General features: G+C 38.5%; 3 protein-coding genes and 1 long non-coding RNA gene across 4 annotated transcripts; 2 read left to right on the top strand and 2 right to left on the bottom strand.

The window, feature by feature from the left end:
- The first annotated feature begins 818 nt into the window (after nucleotides 1-818).
- On the top strand, nucleotides 819-4,336 carry cideb (cell death inducing DFFA like effector b). The gene is made up of 5 exons (XM_037758563.1): nucleotides 819-982; nucleotides 1,438-1,552; nucleotides 2,212-2,370; nucleotides 2,492-2,682; nucleotides 3,758-4,336. Exons 1-5 carry the CDS (start codon nucleotides 957-959, stop codon nucleotides 3,897-3,899), a joined length of 633 nt encoding a protein of 210 aa, XP_037614491.1. The 5' UTR covers nucleotides 819-956; the 3' UTR covers nucleotides 3,900-4,336.
- A 235-nt stretch (nucleotides 4,337-4,571) lies between these two features.
- homezb (homeobox and leucine zipper encoding b) lies at nucleotides 4,572-9,685 on the bottom strand. The gene is made up of 2 exons (XM_037758561.1): nucleotides 9,553-9,685; nucleotides 4,572-6,233 (listed from the first exon to the last, which is right to left on the bottom strand). The coding sequence occupies exon 2, from the start codon at nucleotides 6,216-6,218 to the stop codon at nucleotides 4,755-4,757; it is 1,464 nt and encodes a 487-aa protein (XP_037614489.1). The 5' UTR covers nucleotides 6,219-6,233; nucleotides 9,553-9,685; the 3' UTR covers nucleotides 4,572-4,754.
- A 1,283-nt stretch (nucleotides 9,686-10,968) lies between these two features.
- LOC119481938 (tripartite motif-containing protein 16-like) lies at nucleotides 10,969-17,518 on the top strand. The gene is made up of 2 exons (XM_037759253.1): nucleotides 10,969-12,294; nucleotides 16,770-17,518. The coding sequence occupies exons 1-2, from the start codon at nucleotides 10,991-10,993 to the stop codon at nucleotides 17,041-17,043; spliced, it is 1,578 nt and encodes a 525-aa protein (XP_037615181.1). The 5' UTR covers nucleotides 10,969-10,990; the 3' UTR covers nucleotides 17,044-17,518.
- On the bottom strand, nucleotides 13,011-16,417 carry LOC119481943. The gene is made up of 2 exons (XR_005205323.1): nucleotides 16,123-16,417; nucleotides 13,011-13,382 (listed from the first exon to the last, which is right to left on the bottom strand). It is a non-coding gene; the product is annotated as an uncharacterized LOC119481943 (long non-coding RNA).
- Nucleotides 17,519-18,462: the final 944 nt, after the last annotated feature.

The following is an 18,462-nucleotide window of genomic DNA, read 5'->3' as shown; positions in this document are numbered from 1 at the left end:
AAAGCACCTTAAATACATGTCATACGATAAGTAACAAGTAGTAAGTGCAGGAACAAAAAATTAGGGCTGTCGATCGATTGAAATATATAATCATGATCATCGCAAATTAATCGTACATTTTTTATCTGTTCAAAATGTACCTTAAAGGGAGATTTGTCAAGTATTTAATAGTCTTACCAACATGGGAGTGGCCAAATATGCTTGCTTTATGCAATAGTATATATATACATATATATATTTATTATTGGAAATTAATTAACAACACAAAACAATGACAAATGTTGTCCCTCACAGGTACTGCATTTAGCATAAAAAATATGCCCAAATCATAACATGGAAAACTGCAGCCCAACATGCAACAACAGCTGTCAGTGTGTCAGTGTGCTGACTTGACTATGACTTGCCCCAAACTGCATGTGATTATCATAAAGTGGGCATGTCTGTAAAGGGGAGACTCGTGGGTACCTATAGAACCCATTTTCATTCACATATCTGGAGGTCAGAGGTCAAGGGACCCCTTTGAAAATGGCCATGACAGTTTTTCCTCTCCAAAATTTAGCGTAACTTTGTAGCGTTATTTGGCCTCCTTTGCAACAAGCAGTATGACATGGTTGGTACCAATGGATTCCTCAGGTTTTCTAGCTTCGTATGATCTTCACTTTTTTAAACTCTCAAATATCAATATTGGTATTGGCCTCAAATATCCAGTATCAGTCGAGCTACAGAGGTAATAACTCTGTTTGTCAGATGAAGAAAGGAAGTCTTTCACATACACCCACAGGCTAAATGAACTTTGCCCTGTGCTTTTCAGTATCTGAGTTATCACCAAGTTCGGGGCAAACTCCAGCTGCTGGGTCAAACACACTGACAGTAACTGACATTAACACAATTTGACACACCAAAACACCTTACGAAACAATAAGGCTGTGAGAAAAGACAACCAGAGACCGACGAGCATGGATACAACATCTTCATTTATCAAGTAAGTGGAGAATTAGTTTGGGACTGTTGGTATTGTATTGATTTGCTTCATGATCCCTTCGCTTGATCAACAACCCAAACAACATTGTGACATTTTCAAGTGTTGGCTTGTTATAATGGGTAGTGTTCACAGGAGACATTTTGACATGTCATAGAGGGAAAAGAAAATTAATAAAATAAATGATGGATGAATTCACTTTAGCTACTTCAGTTTTAGGGTCCTGGTGTGTTGGCTTCCCGATTGGGCCACTTGAATAAAGGGGTTTTGTTTGGGGGAGTTTTTTCTTACCCAAAGCGAGGGTCAAAGGACAGAGAGCCCCTTGAGGCAAATTTGGGCTATATAAGTAAAACTGACTTGACTTGAATAGAATATAAGTCAAAATGTCTGCTGTGAAAATCTCAGAGGATTCAGCACATTAAATAATCTAATAACCTTTCTGTCTGGTCTTTCCTCAGATCTGTGACCAAGCGCGTGTGGTCTCCACCACAGCGTCCCTTCAGAGTGTGTTGTCACAACAGGGAGACCAGGAAGGGCATCACAGCCGGGACCCTGGAGGAGCTCAAAGAGAGGGTGAGCGTGACTGTAGAAGATGAATAATGGAAAGAAATAAGATTAGCTGCTCGCATATGTAATATAATTAATAATGTAACATTGTGTATTGTGTCATGTAATATTTTTTTTAATTTATTTATATATTTTTATTTTATTTTATTGTCTTTTTGTTTTGGAAAAAACTATTTAAAAATAAATAAAATAAAATAAATAAATAATGTAATATAAATAATATATAAATAATAATATAATATAAATAAAAATGAGGAGGAAAAATGCGAAACAAAAATTCACGATAAAGGGAAGTACTAAAAAATTTATAAAATGTAATGAAATAAAAAAAAGAAGAAGAAAATAATAGTATAAAAAAATATATAAACTCATTTAAAAGGGAAACATTAACGTAATTACTTACTTAATGGTTATCTCGTCTCAATTGTCAGAGCTTTGATGTTGTCAAATATGTGATCACACCTAGTCATGAGTCAAGGCATAAAGATAAGATGTCCAAAGTGTAGCTATATGGTTGCTATGCTGTTCTGGTGTCTGAAATACTATTTTCTATATAACTGGATTCCAGCTAATTTGTTGTCATTTACAACAGGAAGAATACTATTTAGGACATCTTTTTTTCTCTAGTGCACAGTAATCCAGATCAACTTGAATCTGTGCTGTAGGTATGCCAGGCGTTGCTGCTGTCCCTGTCTGCCGTGTCTCTGTCTCTGGCCTGTGAGGAGGACGGTACAGAGGTGGACTCCAACGAGTTCCTCATGACCCTGCCTGACAACACCATGCTCATGGCCCTGATGCCTGGACAGACATGGAGACCTCAGCCCGTATGTTTGACCAAGCAGGCTAAATGTTATTTATTATATAGCACTTTATGATTTACCTTACACAGGCTTTTTGCTTTTGAATAATACACTCTATGCGACTGTTGTCTCTGATCCCCCCCAGGGTGCAGTCGTGTCCAAATCTCAAGGCCACAACAAGCCTCGGACGGGGAAAGACATAGCTCGTGTCACCTTTGACCTTTACAGGATGAGCCCGAAGGATGTCTTTGGCTCCCTGAATGTGAAGGCCACATTTCAAGGCCTGTACTCTGTGAGCGCTAACTTTGAGTGTCTGGGGCCCAAGAAAATCCTCAGGTAAGCCGAGGAGAACATTAACGTTCTGCAGAAAAAATGTCCCAATGATTACATTATTAGATTGTTAATACTGATGCATCACATTTAATGTACTTTTTACTGTATACTGTTAGGTAGTTTAGTCCAATAGTTCCCAATCTAGGGGGGGGCGCGGGGCCTTCAGGGTCAAAAGATAAATCTTGGGGGTTGTGAGATTCTTAATTTGTCTCTAATCTGCTCTCTGTGTGAAACATTTGATTATTGTCCCTCTTCTGGCCTCAAACTATTATCTAAATTGAGAATTTTGTGGAAATAGGCATATGAGCTGTGACAAGGAGCCTCAAACTGCTTTATTTTTAATAAAGGGTTCAAGCCAAAAAGTTTGGGAACTTCTGGTTTAATCTAACAACGCTGTAGGAGATATTTATTTGTTGTTAATATTAAGTTGTTTTTTTGCTAACAATAAGTACTATTGTTTGATTGATTATTCTTAATGTTTACTTTATTCAGATTCAGTTTTGGACACTTTTGCTAGTTATTTGTTTAATTTAATTAATTTCTTTTTTAGTAGCTTATATTTAGTTTTTTGCATAATTTGTTTTCCTTTGTTTATGAATTGGGTAAAACTCTGGGCACCTGTGGTTATATAGATAGGTACGCAGGTATAGGACCAGCATGCACCTGGCTGGGTTTATGTTTTTTTACCAGAACAAGAGAGGCAGCAACATCCATGCTTTCGTTGTGCTTCGTTTGTTTGCTTTTTTTTTTTAAATAAATAAATCAAACACACACGTTTTGCATGGACAATGGACTCTTTTGCCTGTGTAAACCACATACCCATGGTGCATCAGTGGCCCTTTGATTTAAGTAACTATAGCTGTCAAATAAATGTAGTGGAGTAAAAAGCAGTTTTTCCTTCTGAAATGTAGAGTAGAAGTATAAAGTAGCATAAAAGAAGCCCCTCAAAATTGTAAATAATTTGCTTGGATAAGAATGCAATAAGCTTTTTCAAAGTTCAAATTTAGTGCACAGTACCTGCAGCAAACAATCAGCACAAAGATCATACTGATGACACTTTATCTCGTTTGTTTTTCAGAGAAGCCCTGCGTGTAGCCTCCACCCTCCTGCACGCCGTTGGACACCTGCTCATCACCTCCGCCTCCATGATCCGCCGCATTATCGAAGGCACTGAGCTTTGGCAGCCACAGAGGACGGAGTACTCAGCCAACTGGAACTGACGGAGCAAAGAGAGTAACATCTGATGTCATTGTTGACTTAATGGGGTTTGGTTGGCTGGTCTAAGATCTTTTGAATATATTCCCATAATTGAGCATCTCATTATATATCTGATCTGCTGTTTACCTCTTACAGAGGCATGACCATCTGTTAAGGTAGTATCTGTAAAACAGTGATAATTTTGAAGCTCAGTGTTGTAGCTGGATAACATGAGAATGAATGTCGTATGTGTTAATGTAGTTTTTCTATTCTTTTGTGTAATATATTACTACATAATATTCTAGAATTGCACTTTATTTTTGTTAATTTGTTGTGGATTATGTTTTGTTTCTATCTGCTCTGAGATTATAGGTGATAACAAACCACCGCGGTTGTTATTTTGATCTGAAACACCAGTCTTTTATGTAAAATAAAATATTACAGCATTGAGAAAAAAAAAGTTGTCATTCATTTTGTCAGTTTATGAATGTTTTAACTAATCACAAGAGTCCTGTTGGAACAATGAAAGTGTTTTACTTGAATGACAATAAAAACAAAGGGACTCATCGATGTCAAATTGCATTTATATGAACATCTTTTGTTAACACGTGTGTACAGTCTTAACAAAGACTGTACACACGTGTTAACAAAAGTAATCGCAATAACTGTATAAACAACAACACATTCAACGTGAATTAATTTGGAAACATTTTATCAAACATCTGTCTTAATGTTCAAAACGTCCAACACGAACACGACAAGTCACTCCACTGCTTCCAATTCTCCTCAGAGGGATATTATGTACAGAGAGTGTGGTACCATTTCTACTCTGGAGGCGGCGGCACACTTTCCTCCTCGCCATAGTCAAGCTTCATCTTTCAGGTTGCCTTTCCGTCGCCCTTACTGCCCGCCACTAGTGGCTGCATCTTTACCAGCGTGTTCAGCCACTGCCGGTACCTGACGTTGGCCAGTGCCCGGCTGTGCTGCTCCTGACTCATCCAGCCTGGCTTTCCTTTCTTCTTGATGTAGTAGCGCATGTCGCCGAACCACTGGACCAACTCGTAGCGGGCGACGTTGATCACCCTCGCCAGTCGGTTGTAGTCCTCCCCGTCTGGATACTGAGAGTGCGAGAAAGCCGCCCTCATCATATCCAGCTGAGTCTGCGTCTTTGTCGTCCAGCGGACCCGAGGGGGGAGTGTGTGCGTGTGTGCGGTGACGGTGAGTGAACTGTCTGCAACAAGATTCATGTCCATGAGCTCCAGTTTGCCAACGTCTGTGGTTGACTCTGCGTGCGTCTGCATTTCTGTTTCCCCCTTAAAGCTGCTTTTCACAGGGGTCATACGAGTATGTGAGGTGGAAGCGTCCACTCTTTTCAGCAGTTCTGTCTGGTTATCAGTGAGAGGAGGCACGTCAAAGGCCTGAGTTTGAAGCAGGGGGATGAGCTGAGCATCCAGCAGCTCATCAGGCACCACGAAGCTCTCGTGGACAGGCCACTCTTGGACGGACAGTAATCCTTTGTCTGCTTTTGCCTTCATTTTCTTTCTGGTAAAAAGTGTCGTCTCCGACTGAGTGGATTTTTCACACCCCCTCTCAGCGTCATCACTTCTTGTTTCTACTTCTTCTGCTGTCTCCACAACACCCTCCTCCCCTTGCCTTATTCTCTTCTTTCCCATCTTGTCTGTCACTGTCATCCTTTTCCGCTTCTTCAGAGTATTCCCTGTGTCTTCTTCTACTTCTTTGTCCTTCTCTTTCTTCATTGGTTGCTCCTGCTTCATTTTTCTCGCCAATCGCTCATTAGTCCTCACATTTTCTCCCTCACTTGCCTTCTGTTTCTCCCTAACCCCTCCTGCCTCCTTCCCACCAGCGTCTTCTACCTCTCTTTTGCATTTCTCTCCTCTATCCTCTTTTACCTCTTCCCCCTTTTCGTTTTGCAGCTTTTCCTTTCCCCGTCTTGCCTTGAAAATCGTCCGAACCTTGGGGATGTCTTTGAAGTCCCAGCTGATGCCATAGCGGAGCCTCTGCACCATGAACCACACCTTCACCTGGTCTGGGTGCAGGAAGCAGCGCTGCGCCAGTGCAGCCGTCTGTTTCTCTGTCAGGTATGGAAACCGGTCGAAGGCCTTTTCCAGCTCTGCTGCACCGTCCAGCTGGAGGTTGATCTCATTTGAGTGCACCCATATAAGCCCCTGACTGTCAGAGACCAGGGGGAGACACACTGCATTGCTCTGGTTCAGACTGAAAGCCATCGGGGCGATGTTCATCTCTGATAAAGTCTCTCCAGGAGTGTTGGGTGTCTTCTGTCTGAGCAGGGGGAGTCCTCCACCTGCTTTTTGCCTCATCATGTGTGGGAATGAGTTCTGGAAGAAAGAGCAGACAGAAAGGGTTGATACCAAAAAAAGTAATCATCTGAATGCACTTACATCTTTTTCTATAAGTTAAAGCAATATATATGTCTACTGTGAGAAGATATATATTTGCCACTTGTCACAGGTACAGTTTATATAATGGTAAATATCTCTTTAATATTTCTGGTTGTATTTGGTGATTGTGAGCTACCTTGCAAATCAGTGAGGAGGATTATTAGTGCCAATCTGATGAAGTAGTTGATTTGCAATTTAAGTCAATTTGAGGTTAAAATATGTAGTCATAAACTACCTTTATTTTCATAATATTACAACTTATTTCCTTGTAAATTTATGACTTTTTTCTCATAAATTACAACTCTTTTTTTGTTAAATTACGACTTTTTTCTTGTTAAATTATGACTTTATTCTCGTAATATTATGACTTTTTTCTCGTAAAGGTATTACTTTAATTTTCGTAAATTATGACTGTTTTCTCCTAATATTATGACTTTATCCTCGTAATATTATGACCTTATTCTCGTAATATTATGACTTTTTTCTCGTAATATTACGACTTTTTTCTCGTAATATTATGACTTTATTCTCATAATATTACAACCTTTTTCTCGTTATATTATGACTTTATTCTCGTAATATTACGACTTTTTTCCCGTAATATTATGACTTTATTCTCGTAATATTATGACTTCATTTTCGTAATATTCCGACTTTTTTTCTCGTAAAGCTATGACTTAATTCTCATAAATTACAATTTTTTCTTGTTAAATTATGACTTTATTTTTTTGTAAAATTATGACTTTATTTTCGCAATATAACGACTTTATTATCGTAATATTACAACTTATTTTCTTGTAAATTTATGACTTTTTTCTCATAAATTACAACTCTTTTTTTGTTAAATTACGACTTTTTTCTTGTTAAATTATGACTTTATTCTCGTAATATTATGACTTTTTTCTCGTAAAGGTATTACTTTAATTTTCGTAAATTATGACTTTTTTCTCGTAATATTATGACTTTATTCTCGTAATATTACAACCTTTTTCTCGTTATATTATGACTTTATTCTCGTAATATTATGACTTTATTCTCGTAATATTACGACTTTATTCTCGTAAATTACAACTTTTTTCTCGTAATATTATGACCTTTTTCTCGTTATATTATGACTTTATTCTCGTAATATTATGACTTTATTCTCGTAATATTACGACTTTTTTCTCGTAATATTATGACTTTATTCTCGTAATATTACGACCTTTTTCTCGTTATATTATGACTTTATTCTCGTAATATTACGACCTTTTTCTCGTTATATTATGACTTTATTCTCGTAATATTATGACTTTTTTCTCGTAATATTACGACTTTATTCTCGTAATATTATGACTTTATTCTCGTAATATTACGACTTTATTCTCGTAATATTACGACTTCATTCTCGTAATATTATGACTTTTTTCTCGTAATATTACGACTTTATTCTCGTAATATTATGACTTTATCCTCGTAATATTATGACCTTATTCTCGTAATATTATGACTTTTTTCTCGTAATATTACGACTTTTTTCTCGTAATATTATGACTTTATTCTCATAATATTACAACCTTTTTCTCGTTATATTATGACTTTATTCTCGTAATATTACGACTTTTTTCCCGTAATATTATGACTTTATTCTCGTAATATTATGACTTTATTTTCGTAATATTCCGACTTTTTTTCTCGTAAAGCTATGACTTAATTCTCATAAATTACAATTTTTTCTTGTTAAATTATGACTTTATTTTTTTGTAAAATTATGACTTTATTTTCGCAATATAACGACTTTATTATCGTAATATTACAACTTATTTTCTTGTAAATTTATGACTTTTTTCTCATAAATTACAACTCTTTTTTTGTTAAATTACGACTTTTTTCTTGTTAAATTATGACTTTATTCTCGTAATATTATGACTTTTTTCTCGTAAAGGTATTACTTTAATTTTCGTAAATTATGACTTTTTTCTCGTAATATTATGACTTTATTCTCGTAATATTACAACCTTTTTCTCGTTATATTATGACTTTATTCTCGTAATATTATGACTTTATTCTCGTAATATTACGACTTTATTCTCGTAAATTACAACTTTTTTCTCGTAATATTATGACCTTTTTCTCGTTATATTATGACTTTATTCTCGTAATATTATGACTTTATTCTCGTAATATTACGACTTTTTTCTCGTAATATTATGACTTTATTCTCGTAATATTACGACCTTTTTCTCGTTATATTATGACTTTATTCTCGTAATATTACGACCTTTTTCTCGTTATATTATGACTTTATTCTCGTAATATTATGACTTTTTTCTCGTAATATTACGACTTTATTCTCGTAATATTACGACTTCATTCTCGTAATATTATGACTTTTTTCTCGTAATATTACGACTTTATTCTCGTAATATTATGACTTTATTCTCGTAATATTATGACTTTATTCTCGTAATATTATGACTTTTTTCTCGTAATATTACGACTTTATTCTCGTAATATTACGACTTCATTCTCGTTATATTATGACTTTTTTCTCGTAATATTACGACTTTATTCTCGTAATATTATGACTTTATTCTCGTAATATTATGACTTTATTCTCGTAATATTATGACTTTTTTCTCGTAATATTATGACTTTATTCTCGTAATATTATGACTTTATTCTCGTAATATTACGACTTCATTCTCGTAATATTATGACTTTTTTCTCGTAATATTACGACTTTATTCTCGTAATATTATGACTTTATTCTCGTAATATTATGACTTTATTCTCGTAATATTATGACTTTTTTCTCGTAATATTACGACTTTATTCTCGTAATATTACGACTTCATTCTCGTTATATTATGACTTTTTTCTCGTAATATTACGACTTTATTCTCGTAATATTATGACTTTTTTCTCGTAATATTATGACTTTATTCTCGTAATATTACGACTTCATTCTCGTTATATTATGACTTTTTTCTCGTAAATTACAACTTTTTTCTCATAATATTCTGCTTTATTCTGTAATCTCAGATGTGTTGTCTCTCAATGTGATCCTAATACTCTGTAGCACATTTGCTCTTAGCGTTAGCATGAGCCGTTAGCTAGCTAGTTAGCTAGCCTGTGTGATGCATGACAGGTTAGCTAGCTAGTAACAGTAAACAGTCAACTTAGCTACTTTTTCTTTGGATAATTATTCAAGTTTCAAGAAGAAGACACCGACATTGTCACTAATTTCAATGAATGAATGGTTTGGAGTTCCTACCTTTGAGCTCACAGCAGCAACAGTCTTGTAAGTATGAGAGGAGCTATGTTGTTCTGCTGATCTGGTTCAAACCACCCAGTGCATCCAGATACATCAACACCACCTGGACTACAGAGTCCACATCCTCCTTATCTGATTATATATATGGCACAAATACAAGTTACATAATGCATGATGAAAATATAGTTTATTTAGTCAAATATATCCTCAGTTGCCAGTTTATTAGGTACACCTGTGCAGTCTAATACAACAACCCTGCAATAAATCCCACCTTCATTGAGGTTATGTTCAATTTCTGTTGGAAATGTTTTATAGAAAGATGTTCATCTAACTTTAGGGTCATTTTGGAGGCTGTAACATTAGTTACCCTCTGTTTTCTACTCTGATTCCCTTACAAAAAAAAGAAGTTTATTCAAGTATGCTATTAGTATAAACTTAAAATAAGAGACTATGCTTTCAGATTACTTTTAATGTATTTATCAGAGATAAAATTAACAAAAATATACTTAAGTATACTTGGCTTATACAGAAAAGTATACAGAAAAGTATAAGTACTATAAGTTCACTTAAGAAAACTTACAAGTATACTTGCAGTAAAAACTATTAAACTAGTAGTTTACTGAGAGTAGCCTATACTTTTAAGTGTACTTTCATAAGTATATAACTAGTAAACTAACAGTATACCTATAAGTTCACTTGTAGTATAGTTCATATTAAAGTTACAGTACAAAATACAACTTGGATGTAAACTATTTGTGTACTCAAAGTTTACCACTCTTACATTTAAAGTATACTTTTATAAATTAAAAAGTGGGCCAATTTAGTCCCAATTGAAGTAGTACACTTACAAGTATACTACTAGTCCATTGATATTAGTATACTTATTACATAAAGTATACTTGGGAATATACTTAAAGTATACTTAAGTTTATTTCATAAAATAAACTTAGTAAATAAAGTATACTGGGTGGGTTTTACCTGTCCCTTACAAAGAAGAAGTATAGTTTATTTTATGATGTTAACTTCAAGTTCAAGTATATTCCCAAGTATACTTTATGTAATAAGTATACTAATATCAGTGTACTAGTAGTATACTTGTAAGTGTACTAATTAAATACTACTTAAAAGTAATCTGAAAGCATACTCTCTTATTTTAAGTTTTAACAGAGGTATTCTAATAGCATACTTGAATAAACTTCTTTTTTGTAAGGGTTAGTAAATTATTAATCTTTATTGAATGATAGGGTAAGGCTTTTTATGAGCAGTGGGGCGGACAATGACACCATGATACTGCCATGAAAGGGTAATTTATATGTACGCTGTCAACAGTTTCCTCTCCCAGGAAATGATACTGCTGGAGAGAAGCTCAAGCTATCGCACCGGACTCTTCGAGACCAGCAAGAGAAATTAATCCCAAAATCTTCCTGACTTTGAAAACATGTCTGAAAATCTACAAAAGGAGCCACAAGTTATCCTCTGTGACATGTGCACTGAGGAGGACCGGAAACCAGCACGGAAGACCTGCATGAAATGTGAGATCTCCATGTGCGTCCAGCACCTCCAGGCCCACCTGACCACTCCTGTGTTACTGCAGACTCATCCTCTGACTGAGCCCATGGCTTTATGTGGCACCACTAAATGCCCCCAACATGGTAAACTGCTGGAGTACTACTGCTTGGATGACATGACCTGTGTGTGCGTTTCCTGCGCCATTGAAGACCAGCACCGCCTTCACAACATGAAGACCTTCTCCACAGCCCACAAAGAGCTCATGGAGAAGCTCCACGCTGAGCAGCAGGCCTTACTGGTGAAAGCTGATGACAAGCATGTGAGTCTGGAGAAGTGGGAGAAGAGTGAAAGAGAGAAGCTGGGTCGCTCTAGCGTGCGTCTCATTGAGGCTGTGACCAGCCTGCGTGACGTCGCCCTGACCAGTGTCCAGAGCTCAGTGTCTGCCCGTATGGTGTCTATCAAAAGCAGCAAGAGCAGCATGGAGGCAGCACAGAAGGAGAAGGACACCTTCAGGTTCCTGCAGATGTATTCTCAGGTGCATCAGGATGTGGAGAAGGCCAAGGCTGTGGATCTGAGAAAAGGCTTGGAGCCTGGCAGTGATCGGCACAAACTGGTTCAGGAGATAAGACAGAATGGTGAAGAGATGGTGAAGCAAGCAGGCCACTTCTGGGGATCCCTGTTGACTCTGGTTGACCCAGAGAACCACCAGGAGCTCATTGCTACTAGTTCAGACCTGATCTTTGACCCACAGATTTTCGGCCCCGGCATGTCGCTGTCCGAAGACAAAAGGAAGGTTTTCTACAGTAGTTGGCTGGGGCAATGTTCTGCCACTCTTCTAATCCGTAGTACCCAGACAGTTCCTAACTTTCAGAGGTGGGTGGTCAGTCTTTCCCAAGACTCTGACTGGACCATTGGTCTGTGTGACAAAGAGTCTGCAAAGAACTTGGAGAAGAAGGAAGCACTTGTCTATGGTCTGTGCTGCCAAGGTAACCAGCTCAGCTCTCTCGAGACAGAGTATGATGATTGTTGTGATGCCTCAGTCAGTTCAACAGGTCTTTTTGGGCAGCCGAAAAATGTCACGACCACGAAAGAGAAACAACGCAGGGTTACCTCTGCATTAATAACACATCGGGGCAAAAACGGAGATGAGGCCGCACCACGACCCGGAGTGGTGGAGGTGATTTGGAACTTTGGCGCTCTGTCCTTCTTCAGCAGAACCGGACGGCACCAGAGGGACGAAATAATCACAATTAATATGAGCCCCAACAAATGGGACCTGGCCCCCTTTGTTCGAATAGCAAAGAAAAATGCACAAAATCTTCCCAAGCAGCAGTGGCAGTGCCCCTGTGGGAAGGCTTACTACTACAACAGCAGCAATGGATACAGCGATGAAAGGGGCAACTACTCTCATTTGACTAGTTGTTCCTGTGGAGCAACTCTTGGTGACATAGGCACCACAGAGGTAGTTTGTGAACTTGAGTAATTTGTGGGACATCGCTGATCATTGCTAATCATTATAAAAAGCTAAAAAGTGCATAGCTACAAATATCGACAGTAAGAACATATTTTGCTTTTATTGGATGAGTATAAATCTCATTGTTTAGTGTTACGTTGCTTACAATATATAATGCTTTAGTGCAAATATTAATAATGAGCTAATAGGATTCTTTTTCGTGTGTAAAATACACATCATATACTATCAGAAAATATCACATATTTAGCTTTTGTTTTGGGAGTTACTTCTAATGTACCATGATCATTTTGTTTTAACGTCTACTTTTTCTGCCCATCGGTGTATGGTGTTTGTCTCCATCTACTGGTGGTGAATGCATCATTGTTCTCACATAGTGCAGTTATCTTTCAGTCAGAATGGAAACAAGGAATTTGTGTCTTTCGTGTCGTACTTACATTGATTTTGAATGATCCGATCAATAATAAAAGCAGTAAAATTCTAAGATGTGGATTGTTTTTATTGACTGGTTAAAACAAGTGAATTTAAAAAACACTTTCATGCCATTTTCACACCAATGCCACAATAAGAAAATGAAACAACACAGATCATGGAAGAACAACTTGAAGTGTAGTAACTAACTAAACCATACCCAATACTCATGGTGTAAAAACCTGCAAGGAATGACCACATAATTCAAAGGCTGTAATGAATCATAAACTCATTTAAATGTGCATGTTGCTAACATAAACCCACATAAACTTTGGTACTGATCAGGAGCAGCTAGAACCAGAGAGGAGAAAAGCTGCATATTACTGGTCCATATATAAACTCTCCCAAAATCTAATTCACCTACTGTTTCAAAAATAACCTGTGTATGACTGTTATTTCAAAACATATTGTGATGTGACTGTACTGATTAACTGAATTGACAACAGGTGTGCCTGCTCATTTCTAACGAGTGAAATGAAACTCCTCTAACCGAACACACCTGTTGCCTCAGTCTGAGTGGATATCTGGCAGAAAAGGCAAACTCCTCCCATGTGCACTCCGTCCCCTGAAGGTTTGTTTTAGCACAATTAAAACTGTTGTGCAGTGCAGCTGTGGCAGAGCACTCAGACCAGAAACGGGTGAACAGCTAAATTCAGTTGTTTCTGCCAAAACAGAGTCAACCAAAGATTATCAAGGAGGATCCGAAGGACTTCGTTTCAATACTGAATAATATTCAAGAAAAATCAAATCAAGACTTCCTGCCTTTGAAAACATGTCTGAAAATCTACAAAAGGAGCCACAAGTTATCCTCTGTGACATGTGCACAGAGGAGGACCGGAAACCAGCACGGAAGACCTGCATGAAATGTGAGATCTCCATGTGCGTCCAGCACCTCCAGGCCCACCTGACCACTCCTGTGTTACTGCAGACTCATCCTCTGACTGAGCCCATGGCTTTATGTGGCACCACTAAATGCCCCCAACATGGTAAACTGCTGGAGTACTACTGCTTGGATGAAATGACCTGTGTGTGCGTTTGCTGCGTCACTGAAGACCAGCACTACTATCACAACATGAAGACCTTCTCCACAGCCCACAAAGAGCTCATGGAGAAGCTCCACGCTGAGCAGCAGGCCTTACTGGTGAAAACTGATGACGAGCATGTGAGTCTGGAAAAGTGGGAGAAGAGAGAAAGAGAGAAGCTGGGTCGCTCTAGCGTGCGTCTCATTGAGGCTGTGACCAGCCTGCGTGACGTCGCCCTGACCAGCATCCAGAGCTCAGTGTCTGCCCGTATGGTGTCTATCAAAAGCAGCAAGAGCAGCATGCAGGCAGCACAGAAGGAGAAGGACACCTTCAGGTTCCTGCAGATGTATTCTCAGGTGCATCAGGATGTGGAGAAGGCCAAGGCTGTGGATCTGAGAAAAGGCTTGGAGTCTGGCAGTGATCGGGACAAACTGGTTCAGCAGATAAGACAGAATGGTGAAGAGATGGTGAAGCGAGCAGGCCACTTCTGGGGATCCCTGTTGACTCTGGTTGACCCAGAGAACCACTAGGAGCTCATTGCTACTAGTTCAGACCTGATCTTTGACCCACAGATTTTCGGCCCCGGCATGTCGCTGTCCAAAGACAAAATGAAGGTTTTCTACAGTAGTTGGCTGGGGCAATGTTCTGCCACTCTTCTAATCCGTAGTACCAAGATGTTTCCTATCTTTGAGAGGTGGATGGTCAGTCTTTCCCAAGACTCTGACTGGACTGTTGGCCTCTGTGACAAAGAGTCTGCAAAGAACTTGGAGAAGAAGGATGCACTTGTCTATGGTCTGTGCTGCGAAGGTAACCAGCTCAGCTCTCTCACGACAGAGTATGATGATTGTTGTGATGCCTCAGTCAGTTCAACAGGTCTTGTTGGGCAGCCGAAAAATGTCACGACCACGAAAGAGAAACAACGCAGGGTTTCCTCTGCATTAATAACACATCGGGGCAAAAACGGAGATGAGGCCGCACCACGACCCGGAGTGGTGGAGGTGATTTGGAACTTTGGCGCTTCCTCGCTGTCCTTCTTCAGCAGAACCGGACGGCACCAGAGGGACGAAATAATCACAATTAAGATGAGCCCCAACAAATTGGACCTGGACCCCTTTGTTCGACTAGCAAAGAAAAATGCCCCAAATCCCCCCCAGCAGCAGTGGCAGTGCCCCTGTGGGAAGGTTTACCACAAGAACAGCAGCAATGGATACAGCGATGGAGTGCGCACCTACTCTCATTTGGCTAGTTGTTCCTGTGGAGCCATTATTGGTGAAATATGCACCACAGAGGTGGTTTGTGAACTTGAGTAATTTGTGGGACACCGCTGATCATTGCTAATCATTATACAAAGCTAAGTAGTGCATAGTATAAATCTCATTGTTTACTGATAAGTTGCGGACAATATATAGTGCTTTAGTGCAAATATTAATAATGAGCCAATAGGATTCTTTTTAGTGTGTAAAATACACATCATACACTATAAGTAAATGTCACATATTTAGCTTTCACTGTTTGTTTTGGGAGTTACTTCTAATGTACCATGATCATTTTGTTTTAACTTCTACTTTTTCTGCCTGCTGGTGTAAGGTGTTTGTCTCCATCTACTGGTGGTGAATGCATCATTGTTCTCACATAGTGCAGTTATCTTTCAGTCAGAATGGAAACAAGGAATTTGTGTCTTTCGTGTCGTACTTATATTGATTTTGAATGATCCGATCAATAATAAAAGCAGTAAAATTCTAAGATGTGGATTGTTTTTATTGACTGGTTAAAACAAGTGAACACTTTCATGCCATTTTCACACCAATGTCACAATAAGAAAATGGAACAACACAGATCATGGAAGAACAACTTGAAGTGGAATAACTAACTAAACCATATCCAATACTCATGGTGTAAAAACCTGCAAGGAATGACCACATAATTCAAAGTCTGTAATGAATCAAACTCATTTAAATGTGCATATTGCGAACATAAGCCCACACAAACTGTGGTACTGATCAGGAGCAGCTAGAGAGAGAGAGAGAAAAGCTGCATATTACTGGTCCATATATAAACTCTCCCAAAATCTAATTCACCTACGGTTTCAAAAATAACCTGGGTATGACTGTAATTTCAAAACATATCTATGAATGAAACAATAACAGAAACTAAATATTAGAATTTCAAATTACAAATCATTAAAGTGCAAAACTTCAAGAGTGATGGAATGATTGAATTTCTAAAAACAGTTACATTTTTAGTACTTTGTAAATAATTGAAGACATTTGCTATAATTGTATATGTGTGTGTGACAAAGGCTTACAGTAGGATCTCTGCACAAGGCATCAAGACATGTTGTGGATACTGTTTATAGATTTGCAGATGTGAAATAGAAAAACTAAGGAAGAAGAATGATGCCTGAAAATCATCCAAAATCTTGGGGATGTCTCTGAAGTCCCAGCTGATGCCATAGCGGAGCCTCTGCACCATGAACCACACCTTCACCTGGTCTGGGTGCAGGAAGCAGCGCTGTGCCAGTGCAGCCGTCTGTTTCTCTGTCAGGTATGGAAACCGGTCGAAGGCCTTTTCCAGCTCTGCTGCACCGTCCAGCTGGAAGTTGATCTCGTTTGAGTGCACCCATATAAGCCCCTGACTGTCAGAGACCAGGGGGAGACACACTGCACTGCTCTGGTTCAGACTGAAAGCCATCGGGGCGATGTTCATCTCTGATAAAGTCTCTCCAGGAGTGTACGGCACCAGAGGGACGAAATAATCACAATTAATATGAGCCTCAACAACAGGGACCTGGCCCCCTTTGTTCGAATAGCAAAGAAAAATGCCCAAAATCTCCCCAAGCAGCAGTGGCAGTGCCCCTGTGGGAAGGTTTACAACTACAACAGCAGCAGTGGATACAGCACTGAATACAGCAGGGAAAAAAACTTTAAAAGGCACAGCTACTCTCAAGTGGTTAATTGTTTCTGTGGAGCCATTATTGGTGAAATATGCACCACAGAGGTAGTTTGTGAACTTGAGTAATGGGTGGGACACCGCTGATCATTGCTAATCATTATAAAAAGCTAAGAAGTGCATAGCTACAAATAATGGCAGTAATGACATATTTTGCTTATCATTGGAGGAGTATATTACTCATTTAGTGTTATGTTGCTGACAATATATAATGCTTTAGTGCAAATATCAATAATGAGCCAATAGGATTCTTTTTAGTGTTTAAAATACACTTCATATACTATAATAAAATGTCACATATTCAGCTTTCACTGTTTGTTTTGGGAGTTACTTCTAATGTACCATGATCATTTTGTTTTAACGTCTACTTTTTCTGCCTGCTGGTGTAAGGTGTTTGTCTCCATCTACTGGTGGTGAATGCATCATTGTTCTCACATAGTGCAGTTATCTTTCAGTCAGAATGGAAACAAGGAATTTGTGTCTTTTGTGTCGTACATTGATTTTGAATGATCCGATCAATAATAAAAGCAGTCAAATTTTAAGATGTGGATTGTTTTTATTGACTGGTTAAAACAAGTGAACACTTTCATGCCATTTTCACACCAATGTCACAATAAGAAAATGAAACAACACAGATCATGGAAGAACACATGTTTCCGATTCAGAGTACACAGTCCGGTCCTAACTTTCACAAATGGATGATAAGCCTTTCTAAGCGCACTGTGACTGGACCGTTGGTTTATGTGACTAAAATTATGCAAAGAAGTTGAAAGATGGAGACGTCTATGGTCTGTGCTGCAAAGGTAACCAGCTCAGCTCTCTCACGACAGAGTTTGAGGAGGCTATAAATGCATCTGGCCCTTTAAATAGGCCTCGGCGTCCGATAACTGAGAAGAGGCAAGTAGTTTCCCTGCAGGAGATCAACCCTCCAGGTGAAAATAAGTCAGAACAAATGGCCCGACCGCAAAAAGTGGAAGTGGTATGGAGCTTTCCTAACTCATTGTTGTTCTTCAGCATGACCAGCCAGCACCAGAGGAGAAAAATAGTCACCATAACAATCAGCTCCACCAGCCAGGACCTAACCCCTTTTGTTTCCTTGGAAGTGGAAGAATCACTAAAGAGCTCAAATAAGTCAAGCACAAGCACACATGGTGGATCTTTGTTTGGCGCACCACAAGTACAGAAGCAATAGAAATGCTCATGTGGGAAGGTTTACACTGAGACCTGGGATGGATATCATCATGGAGGGTGCATTTACCATAAGTCTTCTCAGGCCTCCTGTTCTTGGGGAGAAGTAATTGGTGGCCTGCACTCCACAGAGGTGCTTTGCGAACTTCTGTAATGGACAGCCATGTTGTTGTCTATAGCCCACGTCACCACATTTCCATTTACACATTGTTAATCATATTAATTTTTCAAGATAAGTGGAGCAAATTCGAAGATGCACATATTATTAAATATAAATCAAGGACATGTAAATGAAAATTT

This window comes from Sebastes umbrosus, chromosome 22 (genome assembly GCF_015220745.1).
Source record: "Sebastes umbrosus isolate fSebUmb1 chromosome 22, fSebUmb1.pri, whole genome shotgun sequence".
Taxonomy (NCBI): Eukaryota; Metazoa; Chordata; class Actinopteri; order Perciformes; family Sebastidae; genus Sebastes; species Sebastes umbrosus.
This window is presented reverse-complemented; position numbering and strand designations above follow the sequence as displayed.